The sequence below is a fragment of the Scomber scombrus genome, chromosome 11 (assembly GCF_963691925.1).
Source record: "Scomber scombrus chromosome 11, fScoSco1.1, whole genome shotgun sequence".
NCBI classification, from domain to species: Eukaryota; Metazoa; Chordata; class Actinopteri; order Scombriformes; family Scombridae; genus Scomber; species Scomber scombrus.
This window is the reverse complement of record NC_084980.1, coordinates 20563888-20583559: the sequence shown is the minus strand read 5'-3', so window position 1 is coordinate 20583559 and position 19672 is coordinate 20563888. Positions and strand designations below refer to the sequence as shown.

Sequence of the window (19672 nt, the reverse complement as noted above, 5' to 3'; positions counted from 1 at the left end):
AGCACACACACAAACTCACAATGTTCACAGCTCATTTTATCTTTAAAATAACAGGACGTTAGCCGTATCCCAAATTCATACAACATACACTATAAAAAGCTTGGTGGGAATTTTACAGTAATTTTCTGGCAGCTGGATGACAATCCAATGGAAAAAGTATATTTTGCATTAAATAGTGCCATTTAACCGTACCCATCCATCCATAGCTATACCTGCTTACGCTGGGCGAGAGGCAGGGTTGGCTTGGGAAGGTTGGCAGTCCATATAAAATAAATATATTTTTAGAAATTCCTTTACTTACTAATTAACCTGAAGTATATGTTGGCAGACAGTGGGAGGAAACTCACAGAAAGGTCCTGGCGGGCTAGCAGATACATACACAGTATGGTCTCACTTTGGTGTACGTATTGTGTAATTTTCTGTTAGAATCGAGCATTTAAAGCAACTAATATTTTTAATATTGACAATGTATAATGTCAGAGAAAGAAAAACAAAGCTAAAAGAGTATTGGACTTACATTCAACAACTCCAAATGAATGATAATGTTGCTCTGTAAAGTTGGATGTGTAAAGAAACAATTACATACTGTAGACACAGTAAACAGACCAACAATCACAAGAGTTATCACACAATCTTTAATTTATTTATCCATAAATCCATTCTAATATAAATCTTTAGTATGTAAACAATATTTCAATAAAACAACAATGTCAACAATCATTTACAGTTGAAGTCAAAGAGTTAAAATGTCCCTCCGGCAAATCCAGCTGTAAAAGTCTACAATCACACGCTCACTAGAAAAGTGATAGAAAGAAAAAACGTTCATCATCTGGCACAGAGGCTTGTGAGCTAGAGTCTGACAAAAAGCCCTTTCAAAAGTGCATCATACAACAGTGTTGTCCAAATGCCTTTCACTGGAAATTCACATTTGCATTACATGACAACAATAGAATAAACAAATGTGTTTCCAAATATATTTGGCAATATATTACTCTTCTTATTTAGATATGTATAAAAAGTGTTATTTGTAATGTTTCTTAATTTTTTCCATATGTCAGTAATGTTCAAAATATAAATGAGTCACAAAATGATTTTAAAATGTTGGAAGACATTTTGTAAATGTTGTGAACAGCAAAGCAGTATATTCAAGTCAGTATAATTAAATGAAGAAACTAATATGATTTGAAAAAAAAGGTCAACTTCAACATTAAAGCCTTCAAATAAAGGATAACTTCATGTATAAAAGTGATTTTTTGACTTATTTGAAGGTTGTATGCTAAAATGTGTACTTTTTCTGTTTGACACGCTGCAGGTTTGCACATTTCAGGTGACAGAATGATGCTACCACCCCAAAATAACATTACACGGCAACAATAAACAGCATGAAAAAACATCTCCTAACTAGAAAAACACTATAAAGTTCATTTTTTATATTTTTCTTTTCCAAAACAAACATTGTTTCCTCATCTAAAGGCTTTATGTACGTCATGAGATAAGATCATATACTCGTTTAAATGAATGAAAAATCCTCCCTGCTAAAACATGAGTTATATTTCAAGTTAAGCTCAAAGTGATGACTAAATATTTAAAGCACTGTAACTTTGATATTTAACATTTTGATATGTGCTCCCCCTGTTTACCCTTCAAGGGTTAAGTTGGGGAAACATTTACACATTCTTAGTGTTTGCATGCATAGAAATTGGAGAGGTACAGCAAACAGTAGCCGCAATGTCCTCTTTGCTCAACTGCTATTATCAGAACCCTGCACTTATTAAAGCCACTTTTCTAAAGAGACAAATATAACCGCATAAAGTGGTAATACTGTAGATTTGCAGAAGTCCTGCTTCTTCCAGTTATGCTTCATCATGATTGCATCACAACAAACGGATATTTTATCATCTCTGACAACTGAAAAGGCAACAATCTCAACAAATCTCATGACTGTGAACTTTAAAACAGATTATGGTTCATGATATGGACATAAATAGTGTTAGAACAGTTTCTCTACCACTAAAGGCTTATTCTACACCGTCATCACATCCACACACCAGTTTTAAGACTCACTTACTTGAAATGGTTCGTTAATGGTTACTATAACTTAGTAAAGCAAACTCTGTTAAGGTCCAAGTTAAATAAGGGTTAAGCATTTCTACTTGCAACAGTTTAGGCAAATTTGCCTGGTTCAAACAAATCTGTGTGTGGTGTGGGATTTCATCTCAGGTTGTCAACACAAACAACCACAAACTCCAAAAAATGTAATGTATTTATATGACTTTGCAACTTGATTTGACAGGTATTTAATTTTCTGGATTCACTAAAAGCAACTGACATTCATATATTAATATACTATATCAATATCACAAATTAAAGTTGCATTTACTGTGATAGAACATTTTAACCAGATCGTCCGCTCCAAGGAGGAAATGCATTTAAGTTGCTATGCAGAGAGCACAAATTCCCATTTTAATACCAGCAATTTTAATTCATGAGACCAGTATAATAGGGAATGGGAATAGGAACAAAACTTAATTTATCAAAGAATTCCACCGCAAGATAAAGCACAAAAGCAGCTTAATTTCTGCAGTAATGCAGTAAAAACAAAAGTTGCCTACAGGTTTTACATCTGTAGGTGCCAGCAAACCTGTATGTGTGCACACACAAGTTCCTCACATTCAAATAAGTAACAAACCTCCAGTCAGTTTCAGTGTAGTTTGATACGCTTCATGCTACATTTAAACTGCAAGCAAAAGGTAGTGCATGCTCACATTCAGTAAAGTAACACTGATTTACTTCACTTCTTTCAGCCTTTGTTCAGCCTTGCCATGATCTGAACACCTCATAAGCAGAAGCTAACTGTCAGAGACGTTTTTAATATGCCATAACCTTTCACTGAGGTTGCTGCACATCAGCAGACTTGGACACAATCACGTGTATGAGCTTGAACACCTTGAATGATGTGTCAAGAGTCAGTTTTACACCTGCTTTGTCCTGTCACGCTCACAGGAGGTCGCTTCCATCGTAGACCACGGGCTTGTCTAGACTCAGATGGTAAAGCACTTTCTTTGAGATGAACCTGATTAGCAGGAAAGACAGAAGAGCATTTGCTATTAGTGCTTCCTGTTTAGTTTTGAGGCCTATGCAGTAATAGTGGCTTTTTTAAAGAAAAAAAACAACAAAACACAAGCCCTCAAAAGATGAGATGTGTTATTAAAGCACAGGATGACTGACCTGGAAAAGGAGTTGTCAAAGATGAGTGTGTATTCTCCAGGGTTTCTGACTTTCATTTCTCCCTGGATTGTCTCCTTGTGGGAGTTGCAGCGGGTCAGTGGGATCAAGACCTGAGGAGAGCAAAGTACAGGAGTCTTGGCTAACATTTATAATTACAGCAGAGACAGACTTCATATTTCTGTATACATTAGGGACAGATCTGAAAGGGTGAAAGGTAATGTGTCAACATGATCCCTTTATCCATATACCAGTGTTTCACCTTAGCCTGCTCCAATGGAGTCTCTGTGCTCTCCCTGTAGACCACACTGAAGGAGATGCTCTTAGGTTCAGAGGTAAATGTCCAGGTGACGGTGGAGCCAGGACTGCTCATGGTGATGGGGATGGTGCTGTAACAGCTGGACTTAATGAAAAGCTCTCGGGAGCTGTCCCCAAACCCGGAGATGTCATCCACTGTGAAGTGGATAGAGAGCCTACAGCACAGAGCATAAAACAGGATACAAGAATATTGTTCAGAAGATTCAGGGCAGCAAGAAAACGAACAGTTCTTCAAAAAATGTTGGCACACTAAAGTTTATTTAAGGATAAAGTTGCACATTTTTTATCCAATTTCATCTCCCAAGAAGAGCTACAACCATTAGTAAATGAATTAATTAGTCAATCATTTCAATATTAATTGGTAACTATTTAATGCTATGTAATTTCTCAAGCAGAAATAGCAAACATCTGATGCATTCAACTTCTCTAATGTAGGATTTTGCTTTTAAAGAAATGTTCAAAAACATCAATTATGAAAACAAGTTGAAGCTTCATTTTCAAACAATAGCACAATACAAAGGAAGAAAACCCAGTCTGATTGAAGCACTGTATCAAATTAAAAATTCATGGTATATTTTTGTTTTGGGCCAGGGGTCAGCGCTCTACTCATTGGCTCTTCACTAAAACAGATACCTTTGTTTATATATTAAACAAACTTCTCCACAGTTACTATAGCAGAGGAACAAATTTAAGGAAGCTGTCCAGGCCACATGTAGATTTGTTTCATGTCTCGCTTCTTGTTGTGGGATTTAGCTTCTAGTTTTGACCGAAGGAGTACATTAGAAACTTTCTCTGGAAATCCAAAGCCCAAGCTTGTAACCTACATGTAAACACACGTTAACTTGTGTTTTGCTGGAGTAACTTTCATGTGAAACTCACGTAAGTTCACCAGACTTTAGCAGGCAGATCTCTGCATCCTGTACTGTGGCACTGAGGTCCTCAGTGTCTTCTGATGCAATGTCTCCTGCACTAGCACTGCTTTTTCTGGAGAGAGACAAATAAAAAAAACACTCAAAAGGGAAAAACAAACATTTTCAGGGTTAACACTAACATAACTGTAAAAGTATGTGTTTGGCTTGTGTTTTCTATAACACCTTATTCTACTATTTGCAATTCCTCATTGGATGTAAAACCGCATTTTACTGTACTTGAACTACACACGATGAAAATAACATTGAGTCTAATCTAATTTTAATATTCATACATAATGTTATTAAAAGTATTTTCTGATGATCAGTGTCTAATCTAAGTACATCCACTGTAACTGTAACTTCAAGTCTGAGTGGAGTTAAATACTTTTTTATTACACACAAAGTAGAAAACTGAGAAAGCTTGAAAATATATTCAAACTTTGAGTTACAATGCTGCAGTTCTCATTCATCTTTAAATATCATGCTGTTGACTTTTGTTTCCACTGCTGACACATTTAAAGTTTTGGAAGTCTGTTGCTATGACAGCCTGTAAAATTAAACTGAAACGACTTAAACACATTGTTTCAGAGGTGCCATTTTTGTAAAGGAGGCAGCTGTAAATATTAATTTGTTTCTGTGGCTGATATTAATCTGTCATGTCACAGTTTATGATCTGTAAACTATCTCTGCTATCAGTAATCTTAATGAAGTGAATGCATGAGATGCTTACAGTTGTGCTGCCCCCTGCTGTCCATGTCCAGGAGAGCAGGCGGTGGAAAAAGAGAGGGAGTCGCTGTCGTAGACCCCACTCACTTCCTCCTCTGTGATGATGTCAAAAACACCATCCTCCAGCTTGTCACCTTCATCTGCCCCTAGAAAACACACATTACTTACTTGTTCACTGTGGCATTCTCTATTCTGATTTTACTGTGCCCTTAAATATCATAACATACACACCACACTATGTTCTAATACCTTACTATCTGTAAGATTACAGTCCTCTGTGTATGTGTGTGCTGTCACCTGAAACACTCATCGCAGATCTCCCAGCCTGCAGCAGATGGCTGAAAGGTGTGCCTAGCGTGCTGGCGGTCACGTTCTCCTGTGGGTGGCGCTCAACTACTGCGCTGTGCTGGTTATAACAGTCCCTGCAGCAGCGTTCTCGGCTGCCCTGCTGGGTGCTCACTGTGTTGCTGCAGCAGTAGTAGCAGAAGGGACGCCCACACAGTCTGTGAATAGACATAATATAATTGATGTAAAAATGGCTTGTTTTTTTGAAATGTAGATAATTATAGTGTCGAGAGGAATAATTAGTATGCAAGGAAAACGTCTTTTTTTTAACAGAGCACAATTTAAGTTTTTCATCTTTTAAGAAAGACAACATATAAAAGGAACATAAAGTCATAATAAAAGTGTTTTTGGTTTGGTTTGTATGAGATTTTGCTCCAAAGTTAATCGGTCACAAAAAAGGTCATTTTTAGTTTTCAGCCTTGCAGTCTCTGATCTGATGACCTGAGAGTCCTTGCAATAATGCTGAGGGACAAACAAGTATCTTACTGTAAACACAGATGGGCCTGAAGCCAAAAGTAAAATTATGAGATAAATCGCATATGCAATAGGAGCCCAGTGCGGATGTGTAATCTACATCTCTTTTATTTCTTTTCTTTTTTAAATACAGCTTTTCTTTGTTGCTTTGACACAATTTTCAAATGAAAATCATGATTCTTAAAATACTGCATGTTCTTACAATAGAACATTCTCTTCCTGTTGCTTTAATGCAATTCATTCTAGTTTATCATTACTTTACAGGTGCATCTTATTATGTACTATGATTACTCAGAAACATCAACACTGAGTTTTATGTACTGTAGGTATGATCGTTCCTGCACATGGAGCTGCAAACAAAATTTGTATTGATTTTTGATGGATACACTTCAGCAGACTTCATTCATAAAGTTACAAGTTACAAAAATGTCACCGGATCTCAGTGACACAGTTCCTCTATACATTTACGAAATGTCAGTATGCTGGCAGTGATGCACCAACTGAGGAATTATTTGCATTTGACGCATTAGTGACTTCCTTTGGTAAGAAATACTACATGTTGTGTTGCACAGTATAATATGGTGTGGTTATTACTGTGTTTTGAGAACCGCAGCACTTTCATGGTAAGTGCTTAAGGAACTGAGAAAAACTGTTTTCATGTCATAACAAATTCAAGCAGTACTGACACCAGTTTTAATGGCTGACGTAGTGATATGTGCTGTAGGTTTTTCTATTATTATATGTAAAAATCCACCTGACCTGCAGTTATACTTGCGGATCCACCAGCTAAACTGACTGTGACAGTCCAAACAGTAGTTGACGTCCCTCTCTGTCTCCTCATCCCGAAGTTTCTGCTCAAACTCCAGAGCATCCGTCTTCTGCCACAGTGCATCTTTCTCCCTGCAGAGAGAGCCGTCAAACACATTTGTATGTGCAATAAAAATCACTAAAGATGACACAATATGGATGGTTTGGATGCCATGGCAATTTAAAAGGACAACGGGCAATGCATTTTGGTATCACGTCTCTGTGTGCAAGGTGTGCAAAGTAAATCTGAGTAAGAAGGGGGGATGTTTATACCTGATGAGTTCTACAAGCCTTTCCTCCAAATTTATTTTGGTGCGGTAAAGATCATCAAGTTCAGCAGCCGTCTTAAAATCAAAGTTCTGCTTGTCCTGTGTGATTCTCCGTAGATTTTCAGTCAACTCCTTACAGGCCCGCTGAGCTACTGCTTGTTTCTCCTGAGATCTGCACACACACACACAGGTTGATTCATAGTATGGTCAAATACCACAGGGATTCTCATGTGATTTTCTCCATGCAGATATTATTTGTAGGCTTAAATTGTAAAAACAGCAGCAACACGTATGTCGAAACGCTTTAGGCATTATGAAAAAAACAAAATCCTAATTTAAACACACAAGATTAGAAACATTTTCTTAACAGCTTTAATTTGGTCCAGAATGTGTGATTATGAATACAGTATCTCACCTTGATAAATTCCCTTTCAGATGGATTATCTCGTCTTCTTTCTGCTGGATGAGATTTTCACACTGGGCCATCTGGATGTTTTTCTCCTCAATCTGTTGGCAATGTCTTTGATTCTCAGCCTGCAATCAGTACAGCAAAGCGAGACATTATTTCTGCTTCTACGTGAGATATGCTCGTGACCATAACATCATGATTATTTTACATGCCAAAACACACAATCTAACTGCAATTTGTATTTTCATTTATCAATCCCAGACACACACACACACACACACACGCCGCTGCACATACTGTATATGCACAGAAACTTAAAGTGTTGTCTGCAGGGTTGGCCATATCACAGTTATATTTTCATTTCCTTGCTTGAAACCACTTATAATACTGCTACACTTAATTTTCAACCATGATTTAAAAGCTACCTCAGAGTGTTAGAGTGATTAGAAGTGGCCACCTGGAAATCATAATGTACCCAAAGTAGCAGAGTATCATCTCACCTCTAGCTGTTTGAGTTTGTTCTCCAGGTCGACAATCTTCTCCCGCTCAGTCGCCAGCTGTAATCTCACCTCCTGTAACTCCTGATTCACACTCTGGATGAGAAAATGTGAACACATGGTTAATATCCAGATATCACAGTAGTTTGTTGATGAACATCTACAGTATCCTAGCAGATAATACCTAACATAAAACAATACAGCAGTACATTTACATGCACTCAAGCAACCAGGTCATGCAGGTTATTGGAAAATGTGTTAACATGCACTGTAGTAACATTGTTATAAATCCACGTATACAGTGCAAATGTGTGTGAACAGTGACATATTCAGTGGTGGAAATCAACTTATTTAGATTTCTAGATGCTACTTTCTGTTAGTTTCTGTTTTATAATTGCATTAAATACCAGAATGTATTGCTACATATTAAGATCTTCCCTTTCATCCTGTCACCGTGATGTCTTTCTATATTTGGCAGACAAATTGGCGCTCTCCAGGAGAAATCTAGCTGGGGAAATTAGGCTTCTCTAATCTAACTCAGTTACAGAAACTGTTTGTGATGTTTAAGACATCAGCTCACAGCAGAAATCCGACAGTAACCCGGTTCCTTGAGTGCATGTAAACACTTTGAAGCATACTGCATGTTCTTTAGCTAATCTGTTTGTGGCTGACCTCAAGTTGGCTGCCATGGCTCATGGCTTGGCTGCTGATTTGGAACCGGAGTGCATGAATCTCCTCCTGGCTCGTCTCCTGCACAGCTTCAGCCTCCTGCTGGGCCTTGTTCAGCTCTTCCTGCAGCTCCTGCTTGGTTGCCAACAAACCTTCTTCCTTATTGAGCTTACTGAGGAGCTGTTGGTTCTCTTGATGCAGCTCCAGCACACAGGTATTCGATCTCTCTGACTCCTGAGCTGCCTCTTTCTCCAGCTCATGCAGCTTTGTTTGCAGGTCTTCCCAGCGCAGACGAGCCTCTTCGTTCTCAGCGGTTAACATACACACATGCACACCAAGTTCAGCTGTTTCTGTGTTGGCTCTATGCAGTGCTTCTCTGGATTCACTGTTCTCCAGACATAAGGCTTCATAACGCAGCTTAAGTTTATTCAGCTCCTCTCTGGTGGATGTCACCTCTGTAGCCAGACCTGCCCGAGCCTGAGCTTCACCGTCTCGCTCACGAATAAGAGCCTCCTCTCGCTCCCGAGAATGTAGAATCTCCTCAACATGTCTGCGATTTAGCTCCTCTACCTGGGCCTTAAGTTGTTCTGCTAAGACACGGAGGTCGTCTCTGGAGGACTCTGTCACTTCCTTGAGGGCCTGAGCTTTCATCCTCTCCTCAGTCCCTGCCAGCAGCTGAGCCCTGAGCTCCACCACCTCTTCCTGGAGCCGGTGTACCTCCCGAATGTTGAGTTCCAGTTGAGCTTCAGCTATCACCAATCTAAAAGGAGCCTCTTTGGTTTCCACTGAGGATGTCTGATGCTGATCGTGAAGCTTCTGCATTTTTTCATTGCTCTCCGCAGCTCCTTTTTCATCGTGCACTTCCCCACTCCTGCTCTCCAGCTCCTCGGCTCTCGCCTGCAGAAGACCACATTTAACAGTCTGGTCTCTGAGTTTAGACTCAGTTTCCTGGAGTTTTTCAAGTAAGTCTGCTTGGCTTCTTTGGGACGCTGTGAGGTTTTTCTCCAACCTTGAAGCTTTGGCAGTAAGCGAGTCAAGTTCCTCTTGAGTTTTGGCTAACTGTTTTTTCAATGAGGACTGAACCTCAAGAAGCTCCTCATTTTCATGCTCAAACCTCTTCAACTGAGCATCTAACGCTTCCTTCTGGACGAGTGTCTTCTGCACAATCTCCTCCAATTGCAGGTTTTCATCTAAAAGCTTCTTCTCTCTGTCTTCAACACACAGCTTGGCAGTTTCAACCCTCCCCTTTAAGTGGGTCTCAGAGGCCCTCAAGGCAGCTAGCTGGTCTAACAAGGCTGCCCTGCTCGCAGCCAGCTCTGTAGTGCTCTCCTCACTCTTCTTAATTGTTTGGAGTAACTTAGTGTTTATTTCCATGAGATTGCTGCATTGGGTTTTGTAGTCCTCAAGTTTCTGTGCTTGATCGCAGGAATTGACTTCATTATCAGAAAGTCTTGAGATCAGACTTTCCTTCTCAACATTAAGCTTTTCCAACTGTTCCTCTAAATGCTTGATTCTCTCTGAGCCAATAAAGAGCTCTTTCTCTCTGTTTCTGAGAGTTTTTCTTAAATCCAGGAGCTGGCCCTCTAGTGTTTCACTCTGGCTGCTACTATTGCTACATCTTTGCTCGACCTCCTGCCTCTCTTCCTGCAATCTTTTCCTTAGATCTTCTGCTTGTCGTTCTCTGCACTCCAGTGAGGCTTGCAGATCCTGAAGCTGGGCTCTCAAGTTTCCTGTCTCCTTCTCTTTCAATGTCAGTGCCCCCTGAATTCGACCAACTGCACCTTGGAGCTCCTCCAACCGTTTGAGGGCCTCCTCCTGCTCATCATGGGCCCCGGCTTTTACTTCAGCCAGCTTCTCCTCACAGCTTCTCAGCTCTTGTTCCCTGAGTTTTAGTTCCTGAGACAGGCGCTCAGAATGCCTGGCCCTGTCCTCAGCCTCTCTCTTTGCCTCCAACCTCTCCTCCTCTGCAGTCTTGAGTTTATCCAGAAGATCCTGGATTTTCCAGGCTGAATCACAGTAGCTAGCTGTTTGCTGGCCCTTTTCCTTTAGAGCCTCGTCCAATTTAGACAAAAGCTCCATATTTTTGTTCTCAGCGGCTGTGAGTCTGTCTTTAAGTTCACTGTTTATTGCTTCTCTACAAGTTTGATGATGACTGGCTCCGTCCTGTTTAGCAATATCTGTTTTAGTTTTGGGCTCTGAAGATAGAGAGTGGCCAGAGGTCTTCTGAGTTGCTGATAGCTGGCCTTGAAGATCTTTCACTACATCTTTCAGCTGAGCCGACTCCTTCCCTAACTCCTCAACCCGTACCAAAAGCTCTTGCTGTCTCAGTTCTGACTGGTCGAGCTCAACGCGGAGATTCTCTGCAATGCTGCACGTAGAGGGCTCCCCCAGTTCTCCCAGATCACAGAGGAGACTGTGACTCAAGTCTGGGATTGGGAGAAACTCCTGTGCCTGGACAGTAGACAGAAAAGAGAGTTCTGGTCAGGTGCTTTAAACTTCAGTCGCACTTAGGCATATACTTTTACTTTATATTAGTACAAAGTGTATACCTGTGAGTGCGAATAGCTGCTAACCAAGCTGTTGATGCTGGAGCAGCGACTGGGAGCCCTCCACAGGAAAGCTGATGAGGCACCACCTATTGTTCGCCTTTGACATGATAAGACACCAAATGTTACTGTCATATAAACCAAGAAAAATAGCACTCCATGTAAGACGAGCATTCAGGGACAGCTGCATGTCATCTAACTGATGGGAAAAAATCCACATATACAGTATCATTACACAAAAAAGGGACTTAAATTTACAGAAGAGAGTATATTATACATATATATATATATATATATATATATGCTCTATGGCAACACTTAAGTTTAAAAGTCCCCTAATTTCAGTATAATTTCCAGGGAAGTTCACTTGAAAGGACTATGTAACTATCAGTTTCTTTTTTTAAGAAAGAACCAAGACATGATGTAATGTCTCTGTATGTAATGTTTTGGTTATGTTATGCAATTATGTAGAAGGTAACTGTGTGACGTTTACAAGTGCGTGTTGAAGGGAATTGTTAAAAACCATTTCAAACATACTGTTAGAAATAAAACTTATTTTTCACTAAATAGTAATCATTTTGTCAAATCTTCACATTTGTTAAATATGCTGCATGATTTTACAACTGCACACCATGTTCAGCTCATGTCACCATCGATTACATCAGAAGATTATACCACCACTCTACCAAGTAGTACTGCAATGCACAAAATTGTTTTAGGAAGCAGTCATTTTCTAGGAAACTTTTAGGAAGCTGTAAGTGTTACACAATAAAGCGTTACTAGTCTTGTTTCATCAAGCAACTGTTGCATACTCTCCATGCCCTCGTTGTAAAGGTTCAACTATCTTTAATTTGACTTTTGTAGACATGAGTTATGTCATGATTTAACTTTATTCATATGGCACCTGTCATGCAAACCTTCAGTGCTTCACATAGCAAGATTAAAAAAGTACAGACAAACAAAACAATTAAAAAGCAAAATAGACAAGTGTTGAAAATAGATAAATAAGAGCAGCAAAAAAAATCGGTTGATATTCAAAGTGTGCATATTTGCGTGGTTTCAGTGTGAAACCATTTCAGTTTAGTCGTGGTAAACAATAAGCAGAAGTGTAAATATTTGGTCTCAAATGCGTGCTAAAAGAACAAAACAACCTTTCATAGAATATCTATAAAAACTGATGTAATCTTGTACAACAGCCCTTCAAAAAGCACTACACTTGTGAATTATATAGAATATATATTTTTTGTTTATGAAAACGTGTTGAGTAACTTTTAAAGCCATAGTTTTTGTTGTTGCACTGCATTGTAGTGTAACATTTACATAATGATCATTATAATGAAACACCACAAATTATACTTAAATTGTCTACTGCCTGTAGAGTGACTGCAAATTGATGACAAGTAGGTGAAGGGTTTGACAAAGGTGCTGACATGAGGATAACATGCTCTCTTCACACACTCTGACACACAGACACACACACTCAAGGAAAAAAAAAGAGCTGTGAATGTTCAGAGTGATCAGATAATTAAGTGTTACTTAGACTGTGAAGTACCCAATACTGCTTCAACACAATTTTATATTAGCTGCTCCAAAGTTGTGAGTTAATACCAATTGGTTTAGGTGTCTCCGATCAATTTACAAATTATTTCCAACCCCAAGGTGGAAGAAATAAATATTTTATTTCTTAGTTAATTGTCTGTTTTCACCAACTCGACACCAACGATGAATGCAACACCAGACTAAAGTTTGTGTTTGCTTGAGCAAAATGAAGGAAATCTTCAACTGCTGATTGGAAAAATGTGAAGAGATAATTGTCAGCATTATTTACCTTGCAAAGTTTGGCCAGTCAGCATCAAGGTCGTAGCCTCTGGCTGCGACATCAAATTGGATCTGGTTGAGCTCATAAAGATGGTTTATTATGTCAGCAGTGAGGTGAGACTTGAGGAAGGGGCTTCGGGCATAATACCAGTCACTGAATAAGGAGGAATATAAACCAAAAAACATAAACAGTACCATTAATCACACAAACACACACAGTTTGTATTTGACACAAAACATTGTTCATACGATTTTTCAAACATTATGTTTTAAGCTTATATTGTGTTAATGATGTTTAGTTTAGATATAAGAGTAGAGACGCAAGTAAGCATGAAAAATGGTTAATAACGCACAGTTGAGACTGTTGAAGGTGCAGGATGCATAAACAATGCGTATGCACAAAAAAGCATGCATACATGACTTCCCTCACAGATTGTGGTGAGAATAAGGGCTGTGTGACATGATGATAAACATCACGTGACCAGAGAAAAATGCCTATGTTTTCATATTTTGCTCTATAGTTTATTTCGCTGTGATGCACTCTTCACTGTAATATTTTTCGGCATTTGGAATCTGTCCATCTTTTGCGCTCATTCATTACATTGATACATTTTTCTACTTGGGTTTGAACACGCAAAGCTTTTATTGCACGTACAGTTATGCAACAAGTTAAGTTGTCAACTCTCCAAGGCTGTCTGTCTAGGCGTTGGGAGAACAGACAAACTATTTACTCATTGTATTTAAGGTTGCGCTATCAGGGTAGGTATCGTTATTTGGATATGAAATTATCGATATTGGGATATGCAATTTTGTCATATCGCCCAGCCCAAGTAAGAATGTATGCACCTCACACATTCTTCAGACCAGGCGTACACGTCTTTATAAAAAAGCAATGAGGGTCATGTGATGAGGTGGAGATGATATTCAGGCTAAATTACCAGCTACACTGACTTTTTTTTTTTTGCTCTTGATATTCTTTTTATTTTATCCTTAGTTGTGACAAGGATAATAATTTGGCAGGTTCAGGCAGGGTGTGTCATCCTCCAATAATGGCTAATTGTGGAAGTGGAAATGAGGCGTGTGTATGTTTTCCCAGTTCCTCAGTGACTGATTTTTATAAAACATAACTATGCATACGCACAGCTTTATAAATCTGACAAAAAAGAATGTATAAGCACATTTCTGGCTCATCTCCTTTACCATCCTGGTGAACTCTATCAAAATAGTCATTTAGATCATAAAATACTGTCCTGGCTAAATAAAGGTGAAATAAAGTAAAAATAACATTGACATTTAGTCTGAAAGACTGAGGAAGTAAGAAGTGTCTGTAGGTGTCTATGGTCAGCTATGTGGCTGGTTGTTTTATCTGAAAACGGAAATAAAACAAGAATAAGGAACAACAAGTCCCACTTCCTGAGAAAGGACATGGCATGTCAGTAACAGAGGCCTAACGCATGACATCTAGTTTACCTCAAGATAACATGTTTAATATCATACAAATGTATGCGTGCATGTGTGTGTCTGTGTCCTCTGACCTTGTGACTTTCTGATTTATAAGACACTGCTGCAGTGTGTCAGCAAGACGCTGGTGGACGAGTGAGTAGCGGATGAAGGCCCTTCCTTTCCCCAGCGATGTTTTTAGCTGAATACACACAAAAAATAAACTTTAGTGTACATTCACACTCATACGCACACATTACCTTACTGCAACGTGGACTGAGACTGTTTAATACAGAGTAGCTTCCACTTTCTTTATGAACTGTTTAAAAGTAACAACAGTTGCAGGACATTTAAATTGGGCTGTAACTAAAGATTATTGCCATTCTTGAGTAATGTGCCTATTATTTTCCAGAAAAAAAAGAAAAACCCAGAAAATACAAAAAACAATAAACAGAATCCAAGATGACATCTTCAACTGGCTTGTTTTGTCTGACAAACTGCCCAAAACCCAAATCAACTAATCGTATCAGTTCCGGTTTTAAATGACCCCAATTTAAAATTATGTTTGGTTAAAATCCGTCCAAGTACTGAGCGTTTTATAATGTCTAAGTTTTAAGGTCATCACTGCGTAGACGCTAAATCTACTGTATCTGTCTGGAAGCCCAAACTCTCTGACACATTAGCAGATGGAGGGATTTAGGTAAGACAACAGACTCACAGATCTACCATAAGGACACCAGCTGGGGAGTCATGTCATGTCTGTGACTGACAAGCAAGAGAGGACAGGAGTAAAAGTACAATTTTTATATAAAAGTACCAAAGGTTTCCAAAAATAATTAGCAATCAGCTGTTATTGACTGAACTATGTAACTTCTAAAGAAAAACATACTGACCCATGAAAATCCCTGAAGAAACTTTAACGACGGATAGGTTTTGCTAACGAATAAACCTAGCATAAAATTAGACATGGGGTTTTATTATGCAGGACTTAAATTAGCTCTCACGCTAGACTACAGCTAACCAGTAACATGTTTATCCCTGAAGAACAGAGAAATACAAACATATAAAATTGAGATGATGGGTCTAATTAACTATCAACTACTATCAGCAACTATTCTAAAAAGTTACAAATCGATTAACCATTTAAGTAATTTTTCAAGCAAAAATGTGAAAACATTTGTTGTTTCTAGTTTATCAAATGTGAAGGTTTGCTGCTTTTTTTGTCATACTTGATACTAAGCTGGATATCTTTCAGTTTTGGACAATTTGTCAGACAAAACAAGCAATCTGAAGAATTTGGCATACAAAGGGGTATAAAATACGTTGGTAATACATGTTTAAAAGCTTATAGTACCATCAAACTCACAAAATTTGTAATAACTACAAGTAACAACTGGCTAATAGACACTAAAGGAAATTCATTACAGTCTAGACACCCCATATTTATTGTATAGATCAGATTATTAGCACTTCTTATCGAGACCAACATGTGTTCCAACAAGACAAGAGAAATCATGTCATTTGTAAACAACTTTTAAGTCAAGAGTACTCGTTTCATATTTTCAAACATGAAAACATCAAGCACACAGACGAGGTTAACAAGCTACAAATTACATATTGTAGAAACAGGTTATAGAAATGTCTAATAAATGGGACTACAGTTATTCCTCTACGGAGCTCACCACTGTAGATTTCCAGGACAGAAGATGAGGAAAAAACAGCACAGTGGGTACAAATAGAAAGTAAATTAGCAGCACTGAGTCTTACCTGACCGTCCAGAGGATTAGTCACGTGGTTATACAGTCGCTGTGTATTTGTGCATGTGTGCATACAGTATGTGTTGAATGCCATGGCAACACTGATGCACTGTGTGTGTGTGTGTGTGTGTGTGTGTGTGTGTGTGTGTGTGTGTGTGTGTGTGTGTGTGTGTGTGTGTGTGTTACAGAGGAGGATTACCTCAGGGATGGATTTAACAAAACGGATGCCATCGTTAGCTCCCTTGATCTTAATCAGGCACTCGCAGAAATAATCCCAGTAGTCTTTCCTCTGGCCAAGAAAGGTTGTCTTTTCTTTCTGGTCAAACTAAAAAAAAAAACATTATCTTATTATTGCATTACTAAACTACCTCCTCAACAATGTTTTTTTTGTCTGAAACTGCTGTGTTCAAGGAATTTGGTTTGTAATTATTCTACTTCCTGTGAACCTTCACCCCTTTAATCTCAGCTGTCTAGAGCTGTGGTACCTAAACTGGAGGTTGAAACCCCACCAAGGGTCACAAAAGGCTTAATTGGACAGGAGAGACAGAAAAGTACTTCAGCTACTCAGATTTATATTTTTTCTTGTATTTGCTACTTTTCTATCAGAACAGTTTAGAGAAAAATAAATTCCTCACAACTCATAGACACCTGAAACTTGTGATGAGAGATCACAAGTGCTTGAAGTTCAACATTTTTCAAGTCTGTTTTGAACAAGACTAGGTAAAAACCTAATATCTGGCTGGATTGTGTACAGTCAATATGCAAAATTGTGTCCAATTTATTACAGGGATAGTCAGTGGTAGTGTATAATGTCTATACTGTGAATTCCTAGATATTAAATATTCATCTGCAATTGTCTGTAGTAGCCCTAGTTAAACTGTTTTAAAAATAAATATTATGAATGTAGTTGAAAAAACAATGGCCTACTTTTCACTCGTCTTCATCATATCTTCATATCATGTCTTGGGATGTTTGATTTAAAAGATCATTTATTTTGAATTTAATTATCTATTAACTGCTCTTTCATCTGTTTCAATCTGTGGTTGTCTGTAAACATATGGCCTCATCCAATTGTTTATGTAGGATTAGCATGCTATGCTAAGAGTCCATCAGCTGTGTGACACAAATGACACTGTCACCTACATTGAAAGTGCATTTGAATGGATTTTTTAATAACCATTATGAAGAGCAGGAATAATTACAGCAAGGAAAACTTATTTCACTTTTCATATGGGCACCTTACAGCTGATATTAGACAGACTTGATATACTGTAAACCTATTACTATTACAGTAATCCTGGGAACCATTTGTCTAGAGCACTGGGGAACCAGCGCTTTTTAACTTAAGACTTTTTGAAACCGAGCAATATTTACTCACGAGCATGTTTTACTGGTTTCATATAGAGTTGTAATTGTACTACAGGTATTAAGACACTTGAAAACATAATACTTGCCACTACTTCACAAGAAAAAAAGCAAACATTTGAGTGTTGCCTTTTTAAAAACTCCACTTCATTTTCCTTACAAAATTGTAAATAAGTAGATTTGGGTACCATACCTGTAGCAGGTATTCTAGTTTATAGAAAAACTTGTGCAGGTTGCCGCTGTCATCAGTTATGGGTTCACCGCACTCCTTGTGTTCTTTACTTAACTCTAACACAGCATCTAAAACAAGACAGTAATTAACACTTACATACACGAATACCAAACATATGCTTTTGTGCACATACACAAGACAAAGGATAGATCTTTTACAGTCACATGAGAGTTGTTTTGATGTGATATATTTCTACTTCACTTGTGTACACATTACAAAGAGACTGTAAGTAAGAGATGGTGTTTACTGTTTGTGTAGACAGCTTAATTACCATGCAGATCTCTGATTATCCTCTGCAGTTGATTATCTCCAACTGATGAGGAGGAGGCCATTGTGTGTGGGGGGGCAAAGGGGGCAATGTTGTCAGGAAGCAAAATTCTGCATTAAGGATTAGAAATACAGAGATTCACATTATTTTGGGGTATTTCAGAAATGTGATCACTCTTACTAAATTCCCTGACTTGCCAAGAAAAATACCCCCCAAAATGAACAGATGACTGTAAAATATGCTTAAACTGATACAACTGAGAAGTAAACAAAAACAAATCATGTGGTCTTATATTTATCTCTTTTATCTATCTATTATTGTAATAATAATAATAAAAACAACGCCAAATCCTGCTTTCTAAAAACCGTGATGAGGCAACTAAAACATATCCCACACAGAGGTGTTTATGACTTAGTTAAGATCACACACACAAGATGACGAAACCACAGCAGCTAAAGGAAAAGTTAGCAAAATCCCCCCTGTACACAGAGGAGGTTACAACATTTGCATCGCGACGACAGGTGGAAAGAAATCAGCGTTAGGAGCCACTGTGTCGTTATCAAACCTCACGGAGACCATATCTATCTGCTATCACCATTACAGAGCCGAAAAAGTTGACTTACATCACGTAAAAACAGCTTTAACACGCAACACACCGCAGCATAAACACCGATATATCATTATTAATAGGACATGCACCTGCTCTCAGCTCCTTATTCCCCTGGTGTTATTTCACTATTAAACGTGAATTTACGCTTCAAGACAAAGCAGCCTGGTCGTAAATAACGCAAAATACCTCTACATTAAAGAAATTGTGAAATAAAAGACGTACTTGATGTGTAAAAATTGTCCAGAGTGTGCAGTTTGGAGGCGATTCAGCAGAAACTTGCTACTGTTGGGGGTGGGACGCAGAGGTTGATTGACAGGCCGAATGGACAAATAGGCGCCAGTGAAGTCCTAGTTTGGTTGAGAGACACTAAATAAATAAATAAAGGTGAAACGCATAAAAAACAAATTATTTTACATTTATTTTTTATTATTTTAACATTTTATTGTATACAAATAATATTTATATTAACACGGGGTCATTATTTACAATATATTTCTTTTAAATCAATTTTAAAAAGGAGTACAATGTTAGATGCGGTTATACACTGTAGCAGTTTAACTGTGCAATATATATTTATTTTTCACTTTAAATCTGCAGTAACAATATCAAACTCAGGAATATTATCACTTAACATCAATATTATTCTTGTGCATAATGTTACTATTACTATTTTTGTTCTTTATTCTTTTTTATTAATGCTCTTCTATCTTTACTGCCCACTTTGCTTTGCTAATAATGTACATTTCCCCACCACGGGACTAATAAAGGAATTATCTTATCTTATTTTATCTTGTCTTATCTTACAACCTTAAAATGTAGACTAATAAATTGCGAATAGCATCAAAATGCAAGAAAACAATACACGACAAAACATATTTTACTATTTGTTGTAGAAAAAAACAAAACATATATATATATATTTTTTTTAATATTCTCTTATTTGATCTTTGTTTTTTATTTTGTTGTATATTTATATGTCTTATTTA

The 19672-nt window shown here is 38.0% G+C and overlaps 1 protein-coding gene across 4 annotated transcripts; it reads right to left on the bottom strand.

Annotated features, from left to right (window-relative positions):
- Window positions 1-612: 612 nt before the first annotated feature.
- LOC133991066 (FYVE and coiled-coil domain-containing protein 1-like) lies at window positions 613-18967 on the bottom strand. 4 transcript variants are annotated; one of them, XM_062429526.1, is made up of 18 exons: window positions 18909-18967; window positions 18080-18186; window positions 17770-17876; window positions 16411-16536; window positions 14550-14656; window positions 13025-13168; window positions 11200-11296; window positions 8654-11101; window positions 7985-8077; window positions 7491-7609; window positions 7080-7247; window positions 6759-6899; window positions 5478-5683; window positions 5185-5326; window positions 4423-4527; window positions 3488-3698; window positions 3229-3338; window positions 613-3073 (listed from the first exon to the last, which is right to left on the bottom strand). In XM_062429526.1, exons 2-18 carry the CDS (start codon window positions 18138-18140, stop codon window positions 2998-3000), a joined length of 4461 nt encoding a protein of 1486 aa, XP_062285510.1. In that variant the 5' UTR covers window positions 18141-18186; window positions 18909-18967; the 3' UTR covers window positions 613-2997. The 4 variants fall into 4 exon arrangements, with proteins under 4 accessions (XP_062285510.1, XP_062285507.1, XP_062285508.1 ...); XM_062429523.1 differs by having other exon boundaries at window positions 2987-3338; XM_062429524.1 differs by having other exon boundaries at window positions 2987-3338; window positions 5185-5320.
- Window positions 18968-19672: the final 705 nt, after the last annotated feature.